The sequence below is a fragment of the Humulus lupulus genome, chromosome 6, assembly GCF_963169125.1.
Source record: "Humulus lupulus chromosome 6, drHumLupu1.1, whole genome shotgun sequence".
NCBI classification, from domain to species: Eukaryota; Viridiplantae; Streptophyta; class Magnoliopsida; order Rosales; family Cannabaceae; genus Humulus; species Humulus lupulus.
Window position 1 is genome coordinate 35,122,587 of NC_084798.1, and position 20,056 is coordinate 35,142,642.

The 20,056-nt window shown below is 39.4% G+C and overlaps 2 protein-coding genes and 1 pseudogene across 2 annotated transcripts; 1 reads left to right on the plus strand and 2 right to left on the minus strand.

The window, feature by feature from the left end:
- Positions 1-3,919: 3,919 nt before the first annotated feature.
- LOC133782046 (peroxidase N1-like) lies at positions 3,920-5,752 on the plus strand. The gene is made up of 3 exons (XM_062221199.1): positions 3,920-4,441; positions 4,784-4,946; positions 5,114-5,752. The coding sequence occupies exons 1-3, from the start codon at positions 4,046-4,048 to the stop codon at positions 5,536-5,538; spliced, it is 984 nt and encodes a 327-aa protein (XP_062077183.1). The 5' UTR covers positions 3,920-4,045; the 3' UTR covers positions 5,539-5,752.
- Positions 5,753-7,769: 2,017 nt separating this feature from the next.
- Positions 7,770-7,831, minus strand: LOC133787228 (U6 spliceosomal RNA; annotated as a pseudogene).
- A 642-nt stretch (positions 7,832-8,473) lies between these two features.
- On the minus strand, positions 8,474-10,095 carry LOC133782045 (uncharacterized). Its single transcript, XM_062221198.1, has one exon. The coding sequence runs from the start codon at positions 10,003-10,005 to the stop codon at positions 8,701-8,703; it is 1,305 nt and encodes a 434-aa protein (XP_062077182.1). The 5' UTR covers positions 10,006-10,095; the 3' UTR covers positions 8,474-8,700.
- Between the last annotated feature and the right edge of the window lie 9,961 nt (positions 10,096-20,056).

Consider the following 20,056-nt stretch of genomic DNA (forward strand, 5'->3'; position numbering starts at 1 on the left):
ACTTTAAAACTAAGCAAACGTGCATTGCACGCTGATTCTACCTAGTATAAATATATGTATATATATAAAAAGAAAAAAGAATTACTGAAATTGAAATAACATAACTCATAAATGAGTTTGGTCTTTGAGTCCAAAATGATAGATACGTGGACGAAATATAAATGCACACTGAGCCTAACGTTAAGTCCAAAATACTACTGAAAATATTCTTTAATTTTTCTTTCAATCTAAAATTCTTTTTCTCGAATTTAGAGAATTTTGATCAGTGATTTAAGATGAGTACAATAGAAAAAGCTCATATAGATGTGAATCTAAGACCAGCTGTATTATATTTCGAATTCAATTCAAATTTAAACTGAAATCTGAAACAAAAATATATTTTCTACCAAATTTATATATAATAAGATTTTATTTTAAAAAAATGATTTGATTATTCACTCTCAAATCTTGAGAATAATTAAATTAAAAATAAATAAAATATTGATCAAATGATCTCTTTATTAATAAAATAGATTCTTGATAAAACATATAAAGAGATTTCAAGAAATACAATTGTCACAAAAATGACAAAATTCTAAAATTGTGTAAAATGGTATAATTTTTTTAAAACCCCTAATGAGCTCATTAAATCTTCTTAGATGATAAAATCCATTTTAAATGGTATGTCAAAAATGTCAATTACCTCAACAAAAATCCTGAAAGAGGTCTTTTACCTCAAAATTTTAAAAGTGCACTAAAGCAACTTCAAAATCATACAAAATTTTATTTTAAAGAGGTCATTCACCTCAAAATTCAAAAATGCACCAAAGCATATCTAAAATGAAAATACTCAAATTTAAAAATGAGGTTGTTAACCTTAAAAATTCTAAAATATTTCAAATATTCAATTTGAATTACGTTTGACTTGATTTCTATAAATGATACGTAAGCAACTTAGTTGGTAAAGTTAGGTAGAGTCGCAAGTGCCACAAATATCCCAAATTACTGAATTATTCAAAACATCAACACAACTCTTAAAATTTCATAAAATGTCATTCACCTCAGAATTTTTTCCTAATTTCTAAAACATTAAATAATTCTATGATATGGTCATCTACCGGAATTTCATAAATTTATAAAAATACCATGAATTCCTATGAATGGTTATTTACCGGAATTCTTCCACTCATTTTTCTAAATGACTATCTAGAACTACAAGTGACTTGATCCTTCATAAAGAGGGTATGTAGGAAACTCAGTCATTCAAATTTACTGAGTGCAGTCTCAATTCCAACTTCCTCTCCCAAAACTACACAAGTAATTAATATTATCATAATTGGAATCAAAATGTTTTCTTTTAAATAAAAATGGTAGTGATTAAGAGGTTATTCTTATAATATTGAATGAGTCGAACTCAAATTAATAAACTCTTATGCTATAAAATTGGCATAGGTTAAATTGTGTTTAGCATTAATTTTAATATATTAAATTTGAAATTTTTATTTAACAATATATGTTTAGTTGTTCTGATGTATATTTTTGGTTTAATTTTTTATTTATTTTAAGTATACCTTGGTTTTAATGGTAATATTTTTTCAAGTTGTCTTTTTAGTTTATTTTGGTATATGCTTAGTTGTTTTGATACATATTTTTAGTTTATTATTGATACATTTTCGAATGCAAGGATAAGTTTTTTGAGGTTGTTTTTGTTGTTGTTTTATTAGATAATTTTTGGGTTGATGCAATTAGTGTCTCTAATATTAATATTGTTAATAAAGGAGGCAGAACCTGTGTTATGTTTGCTTATTGTCATGTTTAGTTATTTTTTGAAAAATACATAGTTAATTTTTTCGCTTTTGTTTTTGTGTTGTTTTTGGGTAGCTGTGGGTTGCACTATGTTGTTGTCGTGTTGCATTTAAGTTGTTTTTTTGATATTGTATTGCAATGTGTTGCGTTTTTAAAATGTAAGAATGAGTTTTTCGATGTTTTTTTTTTGTGTTAGTTTTTGGGATTTTTTTTGTAGCTGCAATGAGTTGCACTGTGTTGTTTTGAGGTTGTTATTGTGTTGCTTTCTTGTTGTTTTTTTAACGTTATGTTGTATGGGTTGATGTTTAGTGTAAATCGTATTTTTGTAATTTTGAAACATTAAAATTGTATTTTTGAAAACTTGAATTAGTAAAAATATAAAAAAAATCATAAAAAAATTGGTATTTATGAAAGAACCCCTTTGATACTCTTGTCTAAATTTGAATTTTTTTTATGTCTCTTCTATAATAAAAGTGTGTAGATAACGAAAATTCTTGGTTTTAACGGTTTTTTATTTTTTCCGTTAACTTTAACAGAATATTCTTATATTTAATATAATATTTTTATATTTAACGGTAGAATATAAACATGACTTAAAATTAGATAAAATTAAATAAATAAATAATTAAAAAAGTTAAAATAAGATATTTTTTTAGATATTTTACAATGATAATTATTAAAAAATAAAACCGTTTTATAACTAAAATAAAAGTTAATGTTAATATTAATATTAATATTATATTAAATATATAATATATAATGTCTTTTTGTCACTGTCAAATTTAAAAACTAGAACAAACATAAACTTAAACAAAATTTAATTAATTAAAATAAAATATTTTATGATAATTTAAATAATTAAATCTGATTTATTTAAAAATAATAAAAGACATACATATCATTTTTTATCTTATAGATTTGTGTGATAGTTTGTTTATTATCAAGTGATTGAAACTCTTTTTTTTCATCAAATTCACCAAAGGACATTGTGAGATACATTAGAAACTAAAAATAGTTGATGCATGTGTATACTACTCTCTAGACTATGACTTTTATTATTCTTATTTTATTTCTATAATTAATTTATTTTTAAATATTATTGTAATTTATATATATATATATGTCGTGTAGCCATGTAAATATATTATATGTCAATAATATGTTTAGATGTCATATATATAGAGATTATTGATTTATATATGCTATAGAACTATAATTCATTCTATTATATATATATATATTTTTTTTTAAATAGTGAACCATTTTTTATTAAAATTATAGACAATATTTACAACTTTAAAAATAAACAAACGTGCATTGCAAGCGCTTTTACCTACTATATAATAAAGTATGAAAATTTTGAATTTTTTTTTAGTTCTTGTTAATTTTTATTTACTCTCTTTTAATTTATATAAATAAATTTCTATGTTCAAATATTTGGTTAGTACAATGAAATTTATTATGTCCTATCAGACAAGAAATGATAATTTGTTTTAAAATAAAAAATAATAATGAGGAAATTAATTTTTATTTTAAATGAACTATCATTTAGCTAGTTGGACATAATTTATAAAAAATAAATAAATAAATAAAATGAATTGTGATCGTTATTCCACAGCCCAAGGTCGTAAGTATATATTTTTATAATTTAGCAAATAATGAACAAAAACGAAAAAAAAAATCAACTATAAGTTGACATTGACCACCATGCAAGGCTCATTTGACTTTTGTACGTAGAAAATATATATAAATTTATATTTCTATTATCGGTGAAAGTCAGTATTTAGAAAGTCACAAATACATATATATATATATATATATTACAAGTGGCAAAAGACTTTTCCTCACGCGGAATAGAGAATATTGGCTTGGGCAGTGTCTGAAACCCGACGACGAAATCTTGTAAATCACTTGAATCCAAACTCATTTCTGATACACAACGTTTCCCAGCTCATATATTAATCACCGACTAACAACTACATCCTCGAGTCTTGTGAATTATAAACACTTATTATCCAAAACTCGTAAGCTTTTTTCATGGCCGAATTCTCTTACTTCTTCTCCGAGTACTTTGACTTCAACAATATGATACACTACAGCCCCCCTATAAATACATATGTCATATCACTAACTTTTCACAAAAAGCATTTCATGAACAAGTACTCAATCTTCATGATCAATAGCTTAACCAGACACTAATATATACCTCAGTCGAAACTCGCTTTTTCTACCATTAGAGCTGTGTGAACTAGTGCTGACAATGGACAGTTTTAAAATCTTGATGATGTCACTGCTTTGCATGCTTGTTATGGCTGCCACGTCAGTTCGGAGCCAAGGCACACGCGTGGGGTTCTACCTGCGTGCATGTCCTCGAGCAGAATCGATTGTTCGGTCGACTGTGGAATCGCATTTCAGCTCCGATCCCACCGTAGCTGCTGGCTTGCTGAGAATGCACTTCCACGACTGCTTCGTCCAAGGCTGCGACGCTTCGGTGCTCATCGATGGGCTGGGCACCGAGAAAACTGCGCTGCCGAACCTTGGGTTGAGAGGTTACGAGGTCATCAACGACGCTAAGTCTAAGCTTGAAGTTGCCTGCCCAGGTGTCGTTTCTTGTGCTGATATTCTGGCTCTCGCTGCTCGTGATGGTGTCGTTTTGGTACGTTACTACCTATTACTCTCTCACACGCATTATTTATACAACTTCTTTCTGTAGTGACAATACTATAAAAAGAGAACGAGGAAAGTAATTAAATTTGCTCTATCGTTAATTGTAGTGTCTTTTTTAAAACTGTTTGATTTATTCTAAAACCATAAATATTATTCCTATATTATTAAAAAAAAATTGTAGTTTTAGCGTAGTGTTATCGTTTGTATATTTTTTAATAAAATTGTGTTAGTAATAATTTGTGATTAAATTCTAAGTTTCAATCAAGTTGTGTTTCTGTTTTATATTTATAAATGGAAATTGACATTCACCTCATTTACAATATTTTTCCAGAGTAGAGGACTTACTTGGGCGGTACCAACAGGGCGCAGAGATGGAAGAATATCACTGGCCTCTGAGGCTGCTAACTTACCTGGTTTTACTGATTCAGTTGATGACCAAAAGACTAAGTTTGCAGCAAAGGGTCTTACCCCCAAAGATCTCGTAACCCTTGTTGGTAATTAACTAATCTCCCTCTTAATAAACTAAATTAGTTGTACGACTTACAAGAGAATATATAATCTACAGGTCCAATCTCTCATTTGTATATGACTATGTACAATATCATGTGCTGTGTTGAGCAATCATTTCATGTAATTTATATTTTTGTTTCTTTGTCAATAGGCGGCCACACCATTGGTACCACAGCTTGCCAATTCTTTCGTTACAGGCTATACAACTTCACCACAACCGGAAATGGTGCTGATCCTACCATCAACCCCACATTCCTTCCGCAACTGAGAGCACTCTGTCCCCAGAATGGTGACGGAACACGGCGTGTCGAGCTTGATACTGGCGTACCGAGCAACCGATTCGACACGGCTTTCTTCACCAACCTGAAGAACGGCAAGGGAATTCTCGAGTCTGACCAGAAGCTGTGGACTGATGCTTCCACCAGGACATTGGTCCAACAGTTCATGGGCATTAGAGGGTTGCTAGGACTGAATTTTGGACTGGAGTTTGGGAAGTCTATGGTGAAGATGAGTAACATTGGCGTCAAAACAGGAACCCAAGGAGAAATCCGCAAAGTGTGCTCCACAATTAATTGAGGAAAACATTCTTGTTTATAGATTGATTTAAGGCAAAAATTGTTTTAATTTATTTTTGTACTTCGTGTTTGTTCTCAACACGTGAAATGTATCTATTTACCACCAGATTGTACACTTCCTATGCTTAAAAAACAAATGAGCATTTTGTTATGATGATAATGATATAAATTTCGGAATCCACACGAAACATGTCGAGATGGTCATTAAAATTTTCTTTAAACATTCAATGAAGAAGAGTACCGTCAAGTATTAAGGGATTTCGAAAGGACTGAAATTAAACTAGAATATTAGATTGTATGATAATACGGTGAAGTAAATTTAAGGTGAGAAGGAATGTCTTATAAGAGCAATAGTCCCATCTTCCTAAACATATATAATTTTAAAATATCTTATTGAATTGCCCCTAGAAATTTTTATTTTTGAAGGAAAACTGAACTTGTATTAATATTTAAAAATAAAAAGTCTAATAGAAAAAAAAAATTTTAAAAGTCCACGGCATAACTCCTAACTACCTTGGTTTTTTTTTCCAATGTTATCGACCTACAATAAGCTTGTCACCCAAGTCTCTAGACGATAGAATACTGCCATGGAGGAAAGATCTATAATAGCAGCAACAACAAAACATTATTTTAGAAAAGTAATAATAATATTCCAACTCATTGGTCATAAAATATCAGTACTATTATCCTTGTATGGGTGTTATGGGTAAGTTACCACTATCAATAAATAAAATTTCGTGAAGGTTCTTGAAGAGAAAACAAGAAAAACAGAGGATTCTGTGAAAAATGAACTTCCACACAAGCATCACTGCACTAACAATCATACAGCCTATTTTTTTATAAATGCTTAGTCTAAAGTTATAGTGTAATTCCTTCATGTATTTACTTGTTTCTTACTTCTCATATGGGAGAGTTTCCTATGCATCCCAAAGATTTCCCACAAATGCTACGACTATTTCCTTGATAATTGACCAAAAATCAAAGAGCGATACAGAAAAAGTTAACTGCCATTTTCTTTTATGAGTAATGATATTTGCACACAATTTTTAACCAATCTTGTTTAGTTTAGATGGGTCCTACTAAACTAAATTTGCAGCATATGTGTATACTGTTTTGGGTATAAAAAGTGCGTGCAAATATCATTAATCTTTTATATAGAAGAAAGCTCACCCCAAACATAATACAAAATGTTTCCCCTGTTTTCCAATGATTTCTTTCGTAATCCAGATTAGTTTTCATCCTCTCATGCAGAATTATAATCACATACCTATATCTAAAGAACAAATAATCACCAGAGATGATGCATTATCACAAAAGACATGTCCATGAATGTTGATTAGACTTAGACCATCTATCACTACTAGTACTAATACTTCTCTACAGTCCAAGAGATGATGCATTATCACAAAAGACAATACTATGAATGTTGATTAGACAGTTTAGACTTAGACCATCTATCACTACTAGTACTAATATTTCTCTACAGTCCAAAAGATTTTCAGACACTAAACTAATTCTTAAATCTAGCAAGCCTACTGAATCAATTATTAGGTCCCTCCCTCCATTACTTCTTTCTTAATCAGTCAACAGTGAAGTCAATGTCGCATGCTTACTCAATCATGAAAGTAACAGAATTTCAGGCCAACTTTACTTACATTATACTTGAGTATCATAAGCTAGATGCTCCTTATATCCTAGATCTTATGCACCCAAATTAACAAACTTCTTGCCTTAAATATTCTCCTACTTAAAATGTAATGTTGTATAGAAATCCTATAAATGCATCATCCGTAACAGTACAGTGATAGTTAAAATGGGGCTTCACTCTAGCTTTTAGTCCTTGTAAAATGTTCACGTAATTATACAAATGACCTATTGATTTCAGATACCACTCGTCTAAACGTAGAATATTAAGAAAACAAGAAAAAGTTAAGTACTGCTGAAAAGAGAAAGTACACCAAGTAAGGTAGTCCCTTTCAGATTCAATCCAATTACTACTTAGCAAAGTAACGGGGAACATCAAGCGCCAGCTGCATTCAAAAGAGGCTGTGCAGATACTAAAACGACTCCACAACGTAAATCAGGATTCAGTAGGAAACTCTAAAGAACCAAAAGTGCATGTTCGAGGGAAACCGGAAGCTATTACAATGGCTTACGCACTTTCAATGCAACCAAACAAGTAGTCAAATAAGAACAGATCGCTAAGTCTCTAAGCATCAGTTAAACTTGGATTAAAAATCAAATAATTTCTAAATTTGTGCTTGTCATCCTTGTGCAGGGGCCGTGCTAATCTATGAGGCTTAAACATCACGGACTCAAACAAGAAGCAAAAACTATGAGGCTTTCTTCTTAGTATATACTTCAAGAAGCCATAACACACCCATTTTTCATAATTATATAATAAGAACTCCAAACCATCCAACCAATATCTTACAATGAGAGGTAAACAATTAAAACTCTAAAAATAGAACTAATTATATGCTCATGCATTACAGACCTAAACAAGAAGCAAAACCATGAGGCTTTCTTCTTAGTGTATACTTCAAATAGCCATAACACCCATTAATTTCGTATTATATAAAATAAGAACTCCCAATCATCCAACCATATCTCACAATGAGAGGTAAACAATTATATACTTGAACCCCTGTTAAGTTTTTAGAAATCATTGTAACAAATGTAATCAATTAATAAGTATTTATTACTATCACCACAAAACATCATCAATCAAACAGAAAGTTAGATTCTACTTAAATTTCAAATGAAGAAAACAGAATTACATACACCAAATAACAAGACATTGCTGAAATAAATTATATAAGTGAACCGAATTCATATAAAAAGATATAGTATAAAATTAAATTCAATCAAAACTCTCCGCAAACGAAAATAAGAAAAAAATTGTGTGCAATAGAATTTTTAAAACACGAGGAACAAGCTCACTCAAACACACTATAACAACAGAACAATCTGTATAGGTACACCTACAAATAAATGATTTTTAAAATGAAGAACAATGAAAAAGAAAAGAAAATCTACAGGTACAAATGGCACATACAGAATTAGCTTACACAAACTGTTTAGAAACTTCTTGAGAATGAATATACAACAACCTATTACCTGGAAAAGCAAGCTTCATTTCTGTTCTGAACAAACCAACCAATCACTTTGAAACCAAAAGAACTTCGGGTTTCCTAGCCTTGCTAGGAGTGTTAGCGTTAGAAGAAGAATTGGCTGCGGCCGCTGCTGCCTTGGCATCGGCTCGCGCCCTCTTATCGAGCTGAATGAGACTGCGGGTTGCCAAGATAGCCTGCGGAAGCAAATCATGAGATGCCCTTGCGTACAAACGCCGAACTGCAAACGCAGCTTCATCTTTAACATCTTGGGAATTCAATGGCGCCAACAAACAATGCCCCAAAACCCTCAACGCCGGCTGGAAAAGCTCCCACGGCAGCGGAATTCTCGACCCTTTAGAGCCCAAATCACCATTACTTCTGCTACTACTACCAACGCCATTGCCATTACTATTACCATGACCGTTGCCGTTACCGTTCTCGAGCCTCAATTGACTGATCTCATCCGTTACATCGTCAATTCTAAACCCATTCTCCAAAACCCTAGTCTCAGAAAACCCAGTAATTTCAGGCTCATCGTCAAACTCCTCCTGACAAGAGCAGTCGCGGCCGGCCCAAGCCGCGGCGAATCGACAGAAATCGAGTTTCGACCACGCCGGCATCTGCGAGATCTGCTTGTAATAGCAATCGAGAGCGACCCCAACAATGCCAGCCCGCTTCGTTGACTTGACCGCAACCTGGGGCTCCAACGGCGGAGCCAGAACCCCAACCGAGTTCCTGGTGTGTACATGACCGTGGTTCGAATTGGGCCTCTGGCGAGGCGTGTGATAGAGCGACGGCTGAGATAGGTCCGGGACCGAAACCACGACGGGCTTCCCAGCCCGGGCCTTAGTCTCGGCAGCGTAGAGAGCAAGCAGTACGGCCTCAAATCCGGCGAGAGAAGGGATAGAAGGCGAATCGGACGAGAGTGAGTGGATCCGGGAGAGGTATAGGCCGGAGAGGAGAGGGATGAAGGAGAAAACGACAAGTCGTAGATGGGGATCAGAGGACAGATATGTGTCGTATAGCCAGTGGCAAAGAGGGTCAGAGCCGGAACCCGATTGAGGGGAAGAGAGAGCAGCAGAGACGGCAAGGTAGGCGTCAATGGAAGAGAGGAGAGAAAGAGCAGGGCGGTCGGAGTCGGCGAGGGAGGATAGAGAGAAGGAAACGGAAGGCTCGAGAATGGAGGATAGAGAGTGGATGCGAGAGCGGGCTTTGGAGATGGACTCCCACCATGAGTGCATAGGGTCGTCGGAGGAGGCGGGGCCGGCGCCTGTGGCAGCGGTGATGGCCGGGTTAGGGGTGGTGGTGGTCGAAGACGTGGTGGAGGAAGAAGGGGAGTTGCGGAAGTCCATGGCCGTCGAGTGGGCCTTTCACTACTACAAATTCAATTGTGGTTTGGTTTTTGATATTAAAAGCTATGAATAAGGCATAGGTAGGGAGTTATGGCATTAAGGGAGAATAGAAGAAGATTATACTGATCAAGTCAATTCTTAAACAAAATTGTTTTACCAAAACTTTTTAAATGTATAAATTCATGTTTTTTTTCATATAAAATTATGTAATTATATGAAAAATGTATTTTTATTAAAATTTTGAAGAAGAAAAACTAGTGATGGATAGTTATTACATTTATTTATGTTCAAATATTATTAAAGGCAATCTCATTACTACTAATGATAATGCATTGATGCTTTCTCAAGGCTATCTCGATGTCAACTCCATAATGCTATGTAAACGCAATTTGGTACTTATCTCGATACTACATGGATGTTTTGTTACCTCCAATGTAAACTTTATAATGGCATCAATGTATTATATTATAGATATGGATATTGAAATAATAAATTTTACAATAAGAGTCCAAATCATTTTTTTTTAGGGAAAACAATAAAATAATATATGGATATGAAATAGAGAATTTAACATAAATATGGGAATGTTAACTAAAATTTCAATATATATATGAAAAAAAAAAATTAAGCCAAATATGGTAATACACGCTTAAAACAAAATATAAAATATGGAATTCTCATAAATTTAGACACCAGATTCCCATAACATTCCTAATTTTCCTATACACTGCCGACTACAAGATTCCAATCAAGAAACCAAGTCGCCAATCAATAACTCTCACTTCTCTGGCCACTGTAATTCGTCCTCTATTGTTTCCGATCGTAACATCATGTTCTCTGATAACAACACTCTTCTTCACATTAAAGAACTGGTGGCTGCTGCTCTCATCTTGGTCTCCTCTTGGTCCATATTTCGATCGTAACATCATCTTCGCAGTCTTTCTCTCCAGCGTTCTACAGTCATTGAATTAAACATAGAATTCAATTTCCGATCAATTGCTCTTCTTCTCCGGCAATTGAAACTGGTTTTGGATTCTTTTCCAATAATTACATCTTCTTCTCCGATAACATCATTTGCTTTTAGCTTCGTTCACATCAGCAAAAGCACAAATCCATCAACTTCTCTGATTTCTCAAACAAGTAAGCAAAACTTTTTTGAAATATACGATATGCAAAATAATTACACAAAGAACCTGGAAATTACTTCTTGAGTAATTTCTTGACTCAAGCTACTTGTTTGTGAACTTTTTTAATTACTCACATGAAACCAGTTACATCACAAAACTTGAACATTTACATAATTCAAATATTACAAAATAATATAAAAATAAAACAACAAAATAAATACAGTAACGAGTTACACACAAAAAAATAATAATAACATTCTGCATAATAATTTATCATGAAACATGGAAAAATAGATATTGATTTACGTTTATGAAACCGGTTACATAATATGTTTTTAACTTTGCATATTTGAAATATAAAAAAAAAAGACAAACATTCACTAAAGTAACCAATTACACACGCAAAACCGAACATAATGCAAAATAATTAATTATAGAATCTGGAAAATAGTTCTTGATTCACTTAAAGAAACCGGTTACTTAAATATTTTCAACTTATGTTAATATTCATTCACTAACGTAACCAGATACATTTGAAACAACACTAAAAATTATGTTGTGCTATATTGCAGATATGGAATCCATAATGACATTGATTCGTTTTGGAGGAAAATGGACAGATAGATATCAGTATGATGACTACACCATGACTGGACTGATAATACCAACAAATTGGTCTCTAAACAATTTGGTTCATTTAGTGAAAACTGAGATAAAATGCACTATTCAAAATATTGAGCTAAGTTACTAGTTATCACCAGGTATGCCACCAATGAAATTACTTACTGAAAATTCAGTCCTATTCTACATTGAGCTGAAAAAGAAGCAAAATGTAATAACAGAGCTACCACTATGCATCACCATTTTTTATCAAACAATAGCTGAAACTATTGAACACAATACATATGAAGAAGAAACAAAAAACAGAACACGGATCTAGAAATGCTATTTCTTCAACTAAGCAACCAGCAATCAACTACAGAATTATAATATGATGAAGCAACCTTCACGACAAATAACCAGGTACAAACCTTCCCAAATATTACAGATATAGCTGATAATGTAGTAGATTTTATCATAGAGAGAACAAAAGAAAAAGAGAAGAAGATACAAAAATTATAACTGATAATAAAATTTTCAAAGTTGAAGAAGGCCATATTTATAAGGACAAAAAGCTCTTGAAATCGGCTCTATGTTATTATGATATGTGATTAGTTGTGAAAAATGCATATTTATTGATTTTAATGGCCAAAATAAATTATGTTTAATTAATATTTTCATTGAATTAATATAATTTATTTTATAAATAAAAATGTTTGATTATGATTTAATTTATTGTTATTTTGTAGGAATTAAAGTGCATTTTGGCATAAAGAAAAAGAAGAAGAAATAAAGAGATAAATATGAAAATCAATTAAAAAATGGCATTCTTGAAGCCCAAACCAAAGGCCCAAACCGAAGGCCCACCTTCACCCCTGCACGCCACCTATCAGTGCCCTTGTTGCGCCATGTGTCCAAAGCTTCTTCAACACAGCCCACCGAGCCTCCTTCAATGTAGCCGAAGGTCCTTTCTTCACAGCCTGCCAATGGTCCAACCAACAAGCCCAACGAAGGCCTCCTCCAACGTGACCAGCTGAAGCCCAACGCAGGCCCAAACCTCCCTTCATCCAGCTTTTCCTTTCCCTTCAACAAGCAGCCCAATGCCTCACCCAACGACCCAAGGCCCAAGTCCCTTCAGCGCCCAGCACCTTCCCTCCCAACCAGCGCCATGTGGCGCGTTCCCATTGGCTAAGAGTGGGTCAAAGTCTCCTCTGCCACAGCCACCCTTCAATCCATGTTTTGTGCACTTTGGGCCTTGCAAAATTGCCATTTTGAGCTTTAAAACTCATCTTTTTTGGTGCTTTAGAAAAATGGCATTTTGACCATACACCAAAATAGCTAGGGTAATATTAATAATAAGATTTGATTTTTCAAAATCATATTTTATTATTTGTACGCCCTAATTCTCCACAGGCTATTAGCGAGCTGAGGTATGGCATAATTATATCAGCCACCTGGATGCCACGTACCCAAAGCTAATGTCGACTAGCTCCCACCTCTTTAGCTCGGGGTAACCAAAGGCTTACTAAGGTTACTAAGGAGTCGGGTCAAAGGTATGGACACCGCGGGTTAAGAAGACATCCAGCTCGAGGTACGAGCTTGAGTTGGAAGTTGTGGCCCTTTATAAAGTCAACCACGCAATGTAAACACGCATATATCAGACATCACGTGTCTGATATATCCCTGAATTCTCGGACACGCAGCATAAACGTGCGTGTTCAGGCACCCACGACTGGGTTGGGTCGTGCGGCCCATTATCCCCCTTACCTATTGATTAGACCACACTTCATTTGTCAGGTTTTAGGAATTAATCATGAATGTCACAGAAGTGACATGATGGGTAAGGAGGTCACGGGATGGCCCCCCTTGCCAACCCCTAGGTGCTCTCTTCTATAAATATGGAGACCCTGGGAGTTGCAAAGGGTTGGATTCTATTGTGTAAAGAAATACCCTGTAAAGAATACCAGAAAACTAGCAATAATATTGGCTAGTGGAGTAGAAGGATTTTAACCTTTGAACCACCTAAAAAGTATTCTTATCACCATTTTATTTTAAGATCATTCATCTGTTACGGTTCATTACTTAGCACTAATCCCATTCTCTTATTCTATTAATTACCTGTTGGCGAAGAACCGCGTCAATAGTTTGGTGCTTTTATTGAGAGCTTGTTAGATTGGTGCTATCGCAAATTCCCAACCATGGTGGTCACTCGCTCAAGACACGGTAACGAGGTGGATCAATGTGATGGGCAGGAGGCCCATCATGCCGCCATCTCTGATGATCAGAACCCTGAGGTTCAACAGCGGCCGGGCAAGCAGCAAATAGGGCAAGATGACACTGGAAGTTCGGCTCCCCGGCCACCTAATCCGAACCCAGATTTCTACACGGTGGTGGAGATGGAGAATGCACAACTGAGGAGTCAGCTGGCGAAAGCTAACCAGCAGATTCAGGAGGTGTTGGCCCGACTACCCCCTCTTACAACTGACGCAAACGTCGGAAAGAGGCAAGGCGAGACTCATAAGTCCCGCCGGGGTAATCGGTCCAGGCCTAGCTGGTCAGTCAGACCCCCGACGTCAAACTCTACTCCCTCATCGCACCACCGAGAGACCATTTTCGAAGAGCTACCTAGGGTCGAGCAACAGTACAGCCGATCGGTCCGAACTTCAACTCCCAGCTCGCTTCCACCCTCGAGTGCGCCCAGGAGGGCTCGAGGGAATTTGCGAAGGAGATCCGGGGAGGGCTCACAACGACAGTCCATCCTGACCAGCCGTCCTGCACCTCGCTCAGACCGTCGAGCGCAGGACCTGGAGGTTGGCAGAGCCGAGCGGCCCCGACCTAACCTAATCCTCCCTGACGGGACCAGGATTGCATCTCCGGTCAGGCATCCTCCTTCACCCATAAGATATTCGTCTCCTCCTCAGCCAGTACAAGATATTCCAGCTCATGGGAGCAGTAGGAGAAATCCACCTTCCGCAGGACCTTCCCATCATAGCAGGGCACCCAGAGAAGTCCCGGATCCTCACCCCCAGAGGCGGGCCCCAAGCTTCTCAAACGGTGGACCAGAAGTCGCCGAAGTGACCTTTCTGGCAGAGACCTGCGCCAACGTCTGAGCTCGGCGCAAAGTCCTCAAGCCACCTCGAGGGGCGACCTCCGAGATCGTCTTAACTCTCAAAGGGGAGACCCAGTGGGAAACGGCAGCCGTGCTCGCCAGAGGGAAGACTTGTCTGAGGTACGCGACAGCGAGAATGTCCCATATAACCTATCTCAAGATAGGAGGGACAATAACCCGCCAAACATGTACAATGGATCCGGAGCTGTTGAACAGCCCCGGAACAACCAAGGAAATCAGGTCAAAACCCTTGAGCGCCTGGCTCAGATGGAGGAGCTGATGAGGAAGCTCCTGTCAGAAAAAAGAAAAGGACAAATATGATTCTGGGGACAAACTCGAGCTCTTCGCCCCCAGCATAGCAGCAACGGCATATCCGCCCGGCTTCCGTATGCCGCACTTGTCCAAACTCAACGGAGACGGAGATCCGTCAGATCACTTGGGTATGTTCAATACCCTGATGATGGCCCACAACATTAGCCCCAAGCTAAGGTGTTTAATATTTCCCTCCACCCTAACTGGGCCGACCAGACAGTGGTTCAAACAAAGTAAGAAACAGTCAATCAGCTCGTGGAAAACTTTCTCTATGGACTTCAAGAGAGCATTCCGAGCTTCCCAGGCTGCTCGCGTCAAGGTCGACACCCTGGCCAACGTAAGGCAACAACCCGACGAGCCTCTGAAGGCTTACCTGAGCAGATTCGCAAACGTCGCTACTCGGGCCAGAGACGCAGATGACAGCTCTAAGCTCATGGCTTTGAGGACTGGAATCCTCGTCGGAGGGGGACTCTGGAATGAGATACAAAGGAAGGGAGTCAGCACCGTAAATGAATTCCTAAATAGGGCCCAAGGGTGGATCAACCTGGAGGAGGCGCAAGCCCAGCTCCAGGAACCAGTTAGGCCCCTGAGTAGCTCGCTGGAGTGGGAACGGAGGTCGTGACAGCGACCCAAACCGTTACACAGAATAACCAGTTTGGTGGAGGCAAGAGAAAGGGGAGCAGCGAGGGCAACCAGCACGGCCCAAAGAAGAATAAGTCCGTAGAAAAATTTAAGCCGGTCTACGTGACTTATACGGAGCTCACCCACTCTAGGGAGAACATCTTCCTAGCAAATTCTGCTCGCCTCCCCTGGAAGAAGTCAGAGCCGTTAAAGCACCAGAAGGGAAAGTGAGACCCTTCCAAGTTTTGTCGGTTCCACAACAACATTGGCCACAATACCTATGACTGTAGACACCTAAAGGATGAGATCAAGACTCTCATCAGAGCCAGACCCTTGGCTCAGTATGCGCGGAATAGGGTTCCCACAAGCCGTCCAGCTCCGGAGGTCCCAGTCAGTCAGCCCGGGTCTTGGATAAATCAGGACGTCCCTCCTCCAGTGATTGGAGGAGAGGTCTCCACAATCTCTGGAGGTCCTCATTTGGCTGGCACGAGCAGAGGTGCCCAAAAGAGGTACGTTAATGAACTTAAGGCTCATAATGGAGTGGAGTTTGTCCCTGAGCAGCATCTGCCAAAGCGGCAGCGATTGGAAAGGCAACCAATCATATTTACTGAAGAAGATGCCAGCCACGTCCAGTTCCCTCATAACGACCCTCTGGTCATAGCAGTGCAGCTCGCCAATCGGAGGTTAGGAGAGTGCTGGTTGATAATGGAAGCTCGATAAACCTATTATTCCGGTCCACGCTGGAGAAGATGGGTTTATCTGTCACCAAGCTAAAAGCAACCTCCATGATGCTTTATGGATTCTCTGGAGAAGGATCGGTGGCAATAGGAACGATCGAGCTGGTGATCACCTTGGGAGAGGGACCTCAAACAGTCTCAAAACTCCTCGAGTTTGTGGTCATCGATTGTCCCGCCGCATACAACGCCATTTTAGGTCGACCTACACTTATAGTGTTTGAAGTTGTTACCTCCGTCCGCCACCTTGCGCTGAAATTCCCTTCTTCCACAGGGATATGCACGGTCCATGGCGATCAACTTGCTGCCAGGGAATGCTACAGCATTTCCATGAAGGGAAAGGTAAAACCCGGGCAGTTAACAATGACCGTCTGGAGTGGAAATGAGGAATCTCAGGAACCTTTGCCTAATCCCGAGATTGAAAAACCTCAGAGTGCCGGAGGGGAAAATATCGTCTTAAGTGATGATATTGACCCCAGAATAGGCGAGGATAAGTCTGAGCTCCAAGCTATTGAAGAGCTCGAGGAGGTAAATATCGATCCACAGAATCCCTCACGGATGGTTAAGCTCGGGAAAAACCTCTGTGGCAAGAGGAAGGCGGAGCTGATCAAGTTCCTGTAGGAGAACTTGGATGTGTTCGCATGGTCACATGAGGACATGGTGGGAATCAGTCCAAGCGTCATCATGCACACCCTCCATTTGGATAAGCACGTGCCGGCGAAGTCCCAGAAATAGAGGTGCCTGGGAACAACTCGAGCTGAAGCACTAGAAGAGGAGGTAGCCCGGCTCAAAAAGTGCGGCTTTATCCGCAAAGCTAATTTCCCAGTCTGGGTCGCCAATCCTGTGTTGGTCCCGAAGCCCAACAGGAAATGGCGGACCTGCATCGACTTCTCCGATCTGAACAAAGCTTGCCCCAAAGACTATTTTCCCTTGCCAATGATCGATCAATTGGTAGACGCCACGGCGGGGCACGAGCTCATGTCCTTTATGGATGCGTACTCGGGCTATAATCAGATCGCCATGAATCCAGTGGACCAGGAGCACACTAGCTTCATGACCCCAACTAACGTCTATTGTTACACGGTCATGCCATTCGGGCTGAAGAACGCCGGTGCTACATACCAGAGATTGGTGAACAGGATGTTTACCAACCAGATCGGGAAGAACATGGAAGTGTACGTTGACAACATGCTGGTCAAGTCGAAAACTGCCGATAACCATGTTTCTGCCCTAGGAGAATGCTTCAAGATACTAAGAGAATACGGCATGAGGCTTAACCCACAAAAGTGCACTTTCGGGGTCGCGTCTGGAAAATTCCTGGGTTTCATCGTCAACACTAGAGGAATCGAGGCGAACCCCGATAAGATCAGGTCGTTGCTCGAGCTGCCCTCCCCTCGGTCGCGAAAGGACGTTCAAGGCCTGACAGGAAGGGTGGCAGCCCTTAATCGGTTTATTTCTAAATCCACCGACAAGTGCCTGCCATTCTACAACCTGCTCCGGGGGAATAAGAAGCTCAAGTGGACAGAGGAGTGCGAACGTGCCTTCCTCGACCTGAAAGCACATCTAGCCGAGCCGCCTGTATTGTCCAAACCAACAGCAGGAGAGCCTCTTTTCCTTTACCTAGCTGTCACAAAAGATGCAGCTAGTGCCGTATTGGTTCGAGAAGAAGACCGGGTTCAAAAACCAGTCTATTACATCAGCAAGAGGCTTCTCGGAGCTGAGTCCCGATATCCGTTGATGGAAAAGATGGCATTCTGTCTCATCACGGCCTCCCAAAAGCTCAGGCCGTATTTCCAATCCCACTCAATAAATGTCATAACCGATCAACCTTTAAGGCAGGTTTTACAAAAACCTGAAGCATCGAGACGTTTGTTGAAGTGGGCTATCAAGCTCAGCCAGTTCGAAATTTTGTACACTCCGAGAACTGCAATAAAAAGCCAAGCCCTGGCTGATTTTGTGGCGGAATGCACAGGATTCTGAGAAGATCTCGTGGAAGATTCGCCCCAGGCCACCTCGGTCCAGGCGTCATGGAAGGTCTTCGTAGATGGCTCATCTAACGAGAACGGCTCCAGGGCTGGAATCATTTTGATATCCCCAGAAGGACATAGATTCCACTCGGCGTTGAGGTTTGGATTCAAGGCTTCCAACAATGAGGCTGAATACGAAGCTTTACTGGCCGGGCTAAAGGTGGCCCGGGAGCTGAAGGCCAGCTCCGTTCAGTGTTTCAGTGATTCCCAGCTCGTGGTGAACCAAGTGCTAGGTGAATACCAAGCACGGGGAACCAAGATGGTTGCTTACCTGGCCAAGGTAAAAGTCGAGCTGTCTTCATTTGAACGGGGCTCAATTGAGCAGATACATCGAGAGAAAAATGCCAACGCAGACGCCCTCGCCAAGCTCGCTACCTCCGGGGAGACGGAGACTTTGGGGTTAGTACCAGTAGAGTTCTTGGAGAAACCAAGCATAGAAGAAGTTAGGGTGGAGGTCGAGATGATCGACGCCAGACCGACCTGGATGACCCCCATCCTCGAATCTCACCGAAGGAAAGTTACCTGAAGAGCGTAATGACGCACGGCGGGTACTTTACCAGGCTCCAAGGTATACAATGGTAGATGGGATGCTATACCGACGTGGGCATTCTCTACCCCTCCTACGATGTGTTCTTCCAAGCGAAGCAAAGACCATTTTACAAGAAGTGCATGAGGGTTTTTGCGGAGATCACACTGGGGGGCAAAGCTTGGCCCTGAAGGTCTTGAGGCAAGGATATTACTAGCCCACTCTGTCGAAGGACTCGATCTCGTACGTCAAGAAATGTGACAAGTGCTAGTGATTTGCCAAAGTTTCCCGAGCTCCACCAGTCGAGTTGGAGATGATCTCGTCCCCGTGGCCATTCGCGGTCTGGGGAATCAACTTGGTTGACGCCCTCCCTACTGGAAAGGGAGGGGTCCGTTACGTGATGGTGGCTATTGACTACTTCACTAAATGGGCTGAGGTAGAACCCTTGGCAACAATCACTTCAAAGAGAGTCCTCGACTTTGTTGTCAAAAGCATTATCTGCTGGTTCGGGCTGCCAAAGAAGATCGTATTAGACAATGGGACGCAGTTCGACAGCGACCTCTTCACTGAATTTTGTGAAAGGTACGACATTGTGAAAAGCTTCTCCTCTATGGCCTATCACCAAGCAAATGGGCAGGTCAAGGCCGTCAATAAGACACTAAAGGAGAGCCTTAAGAAGAGACTGGACGAAGCCAAGGGAGTCTGGCCAGAACAACTCCCCCAGGTACTGTGGGCATACTGGACCTTGCATCGAACTCCGACAAGTCATACTCCTTTCTCCCTAGCTTTCGGGAGTGAGGCGGTCCTTCCTACCGAGGTAAAGGTAGCCTCGCATAGAGTCCAGGCGTATGACCAGGACCACAATCACGAACTGCTCTGCGCGTCCCTCGACCTGGTTGATGAAAGACGAGAAGATTCCCAGCTCTAGCTCGCGCATTACCAGCAAAAAATCACTTGTTATTTCAACTCAAAGGTCAGAAAACGTGCCTTTAGCA

Coding starts and splice junctions, on each gene's coding strand:
- LOC133782046 (XM_062221199.1), top strand. CDS start 4,046: ATGGACAGTTTTAAAATCTTGATGATGTCACTGCTTTGCATGCTTGTT. Junction 4,442..4,783: donor CTCGTGATGGTGTCGTTTTG/GTACGTTACTAC, acceptor ATATTTTTCCAG/AGTAGAGGACTTACTTGGGC. Junction 4,947..5,113: donor AGATCTCGTAACCCTTGTTG/GTAATTAACTAA, acceptor CTTTGTCAATAG/GCGGCCACACCATTGGTACC.
- LOC133782045 (XM_062221198.1), bottom strand. CDS start 10,005: ATGGACTTCCGCAACTCCCCTTCTTCCTCCACCACGTCTTCGACCACC.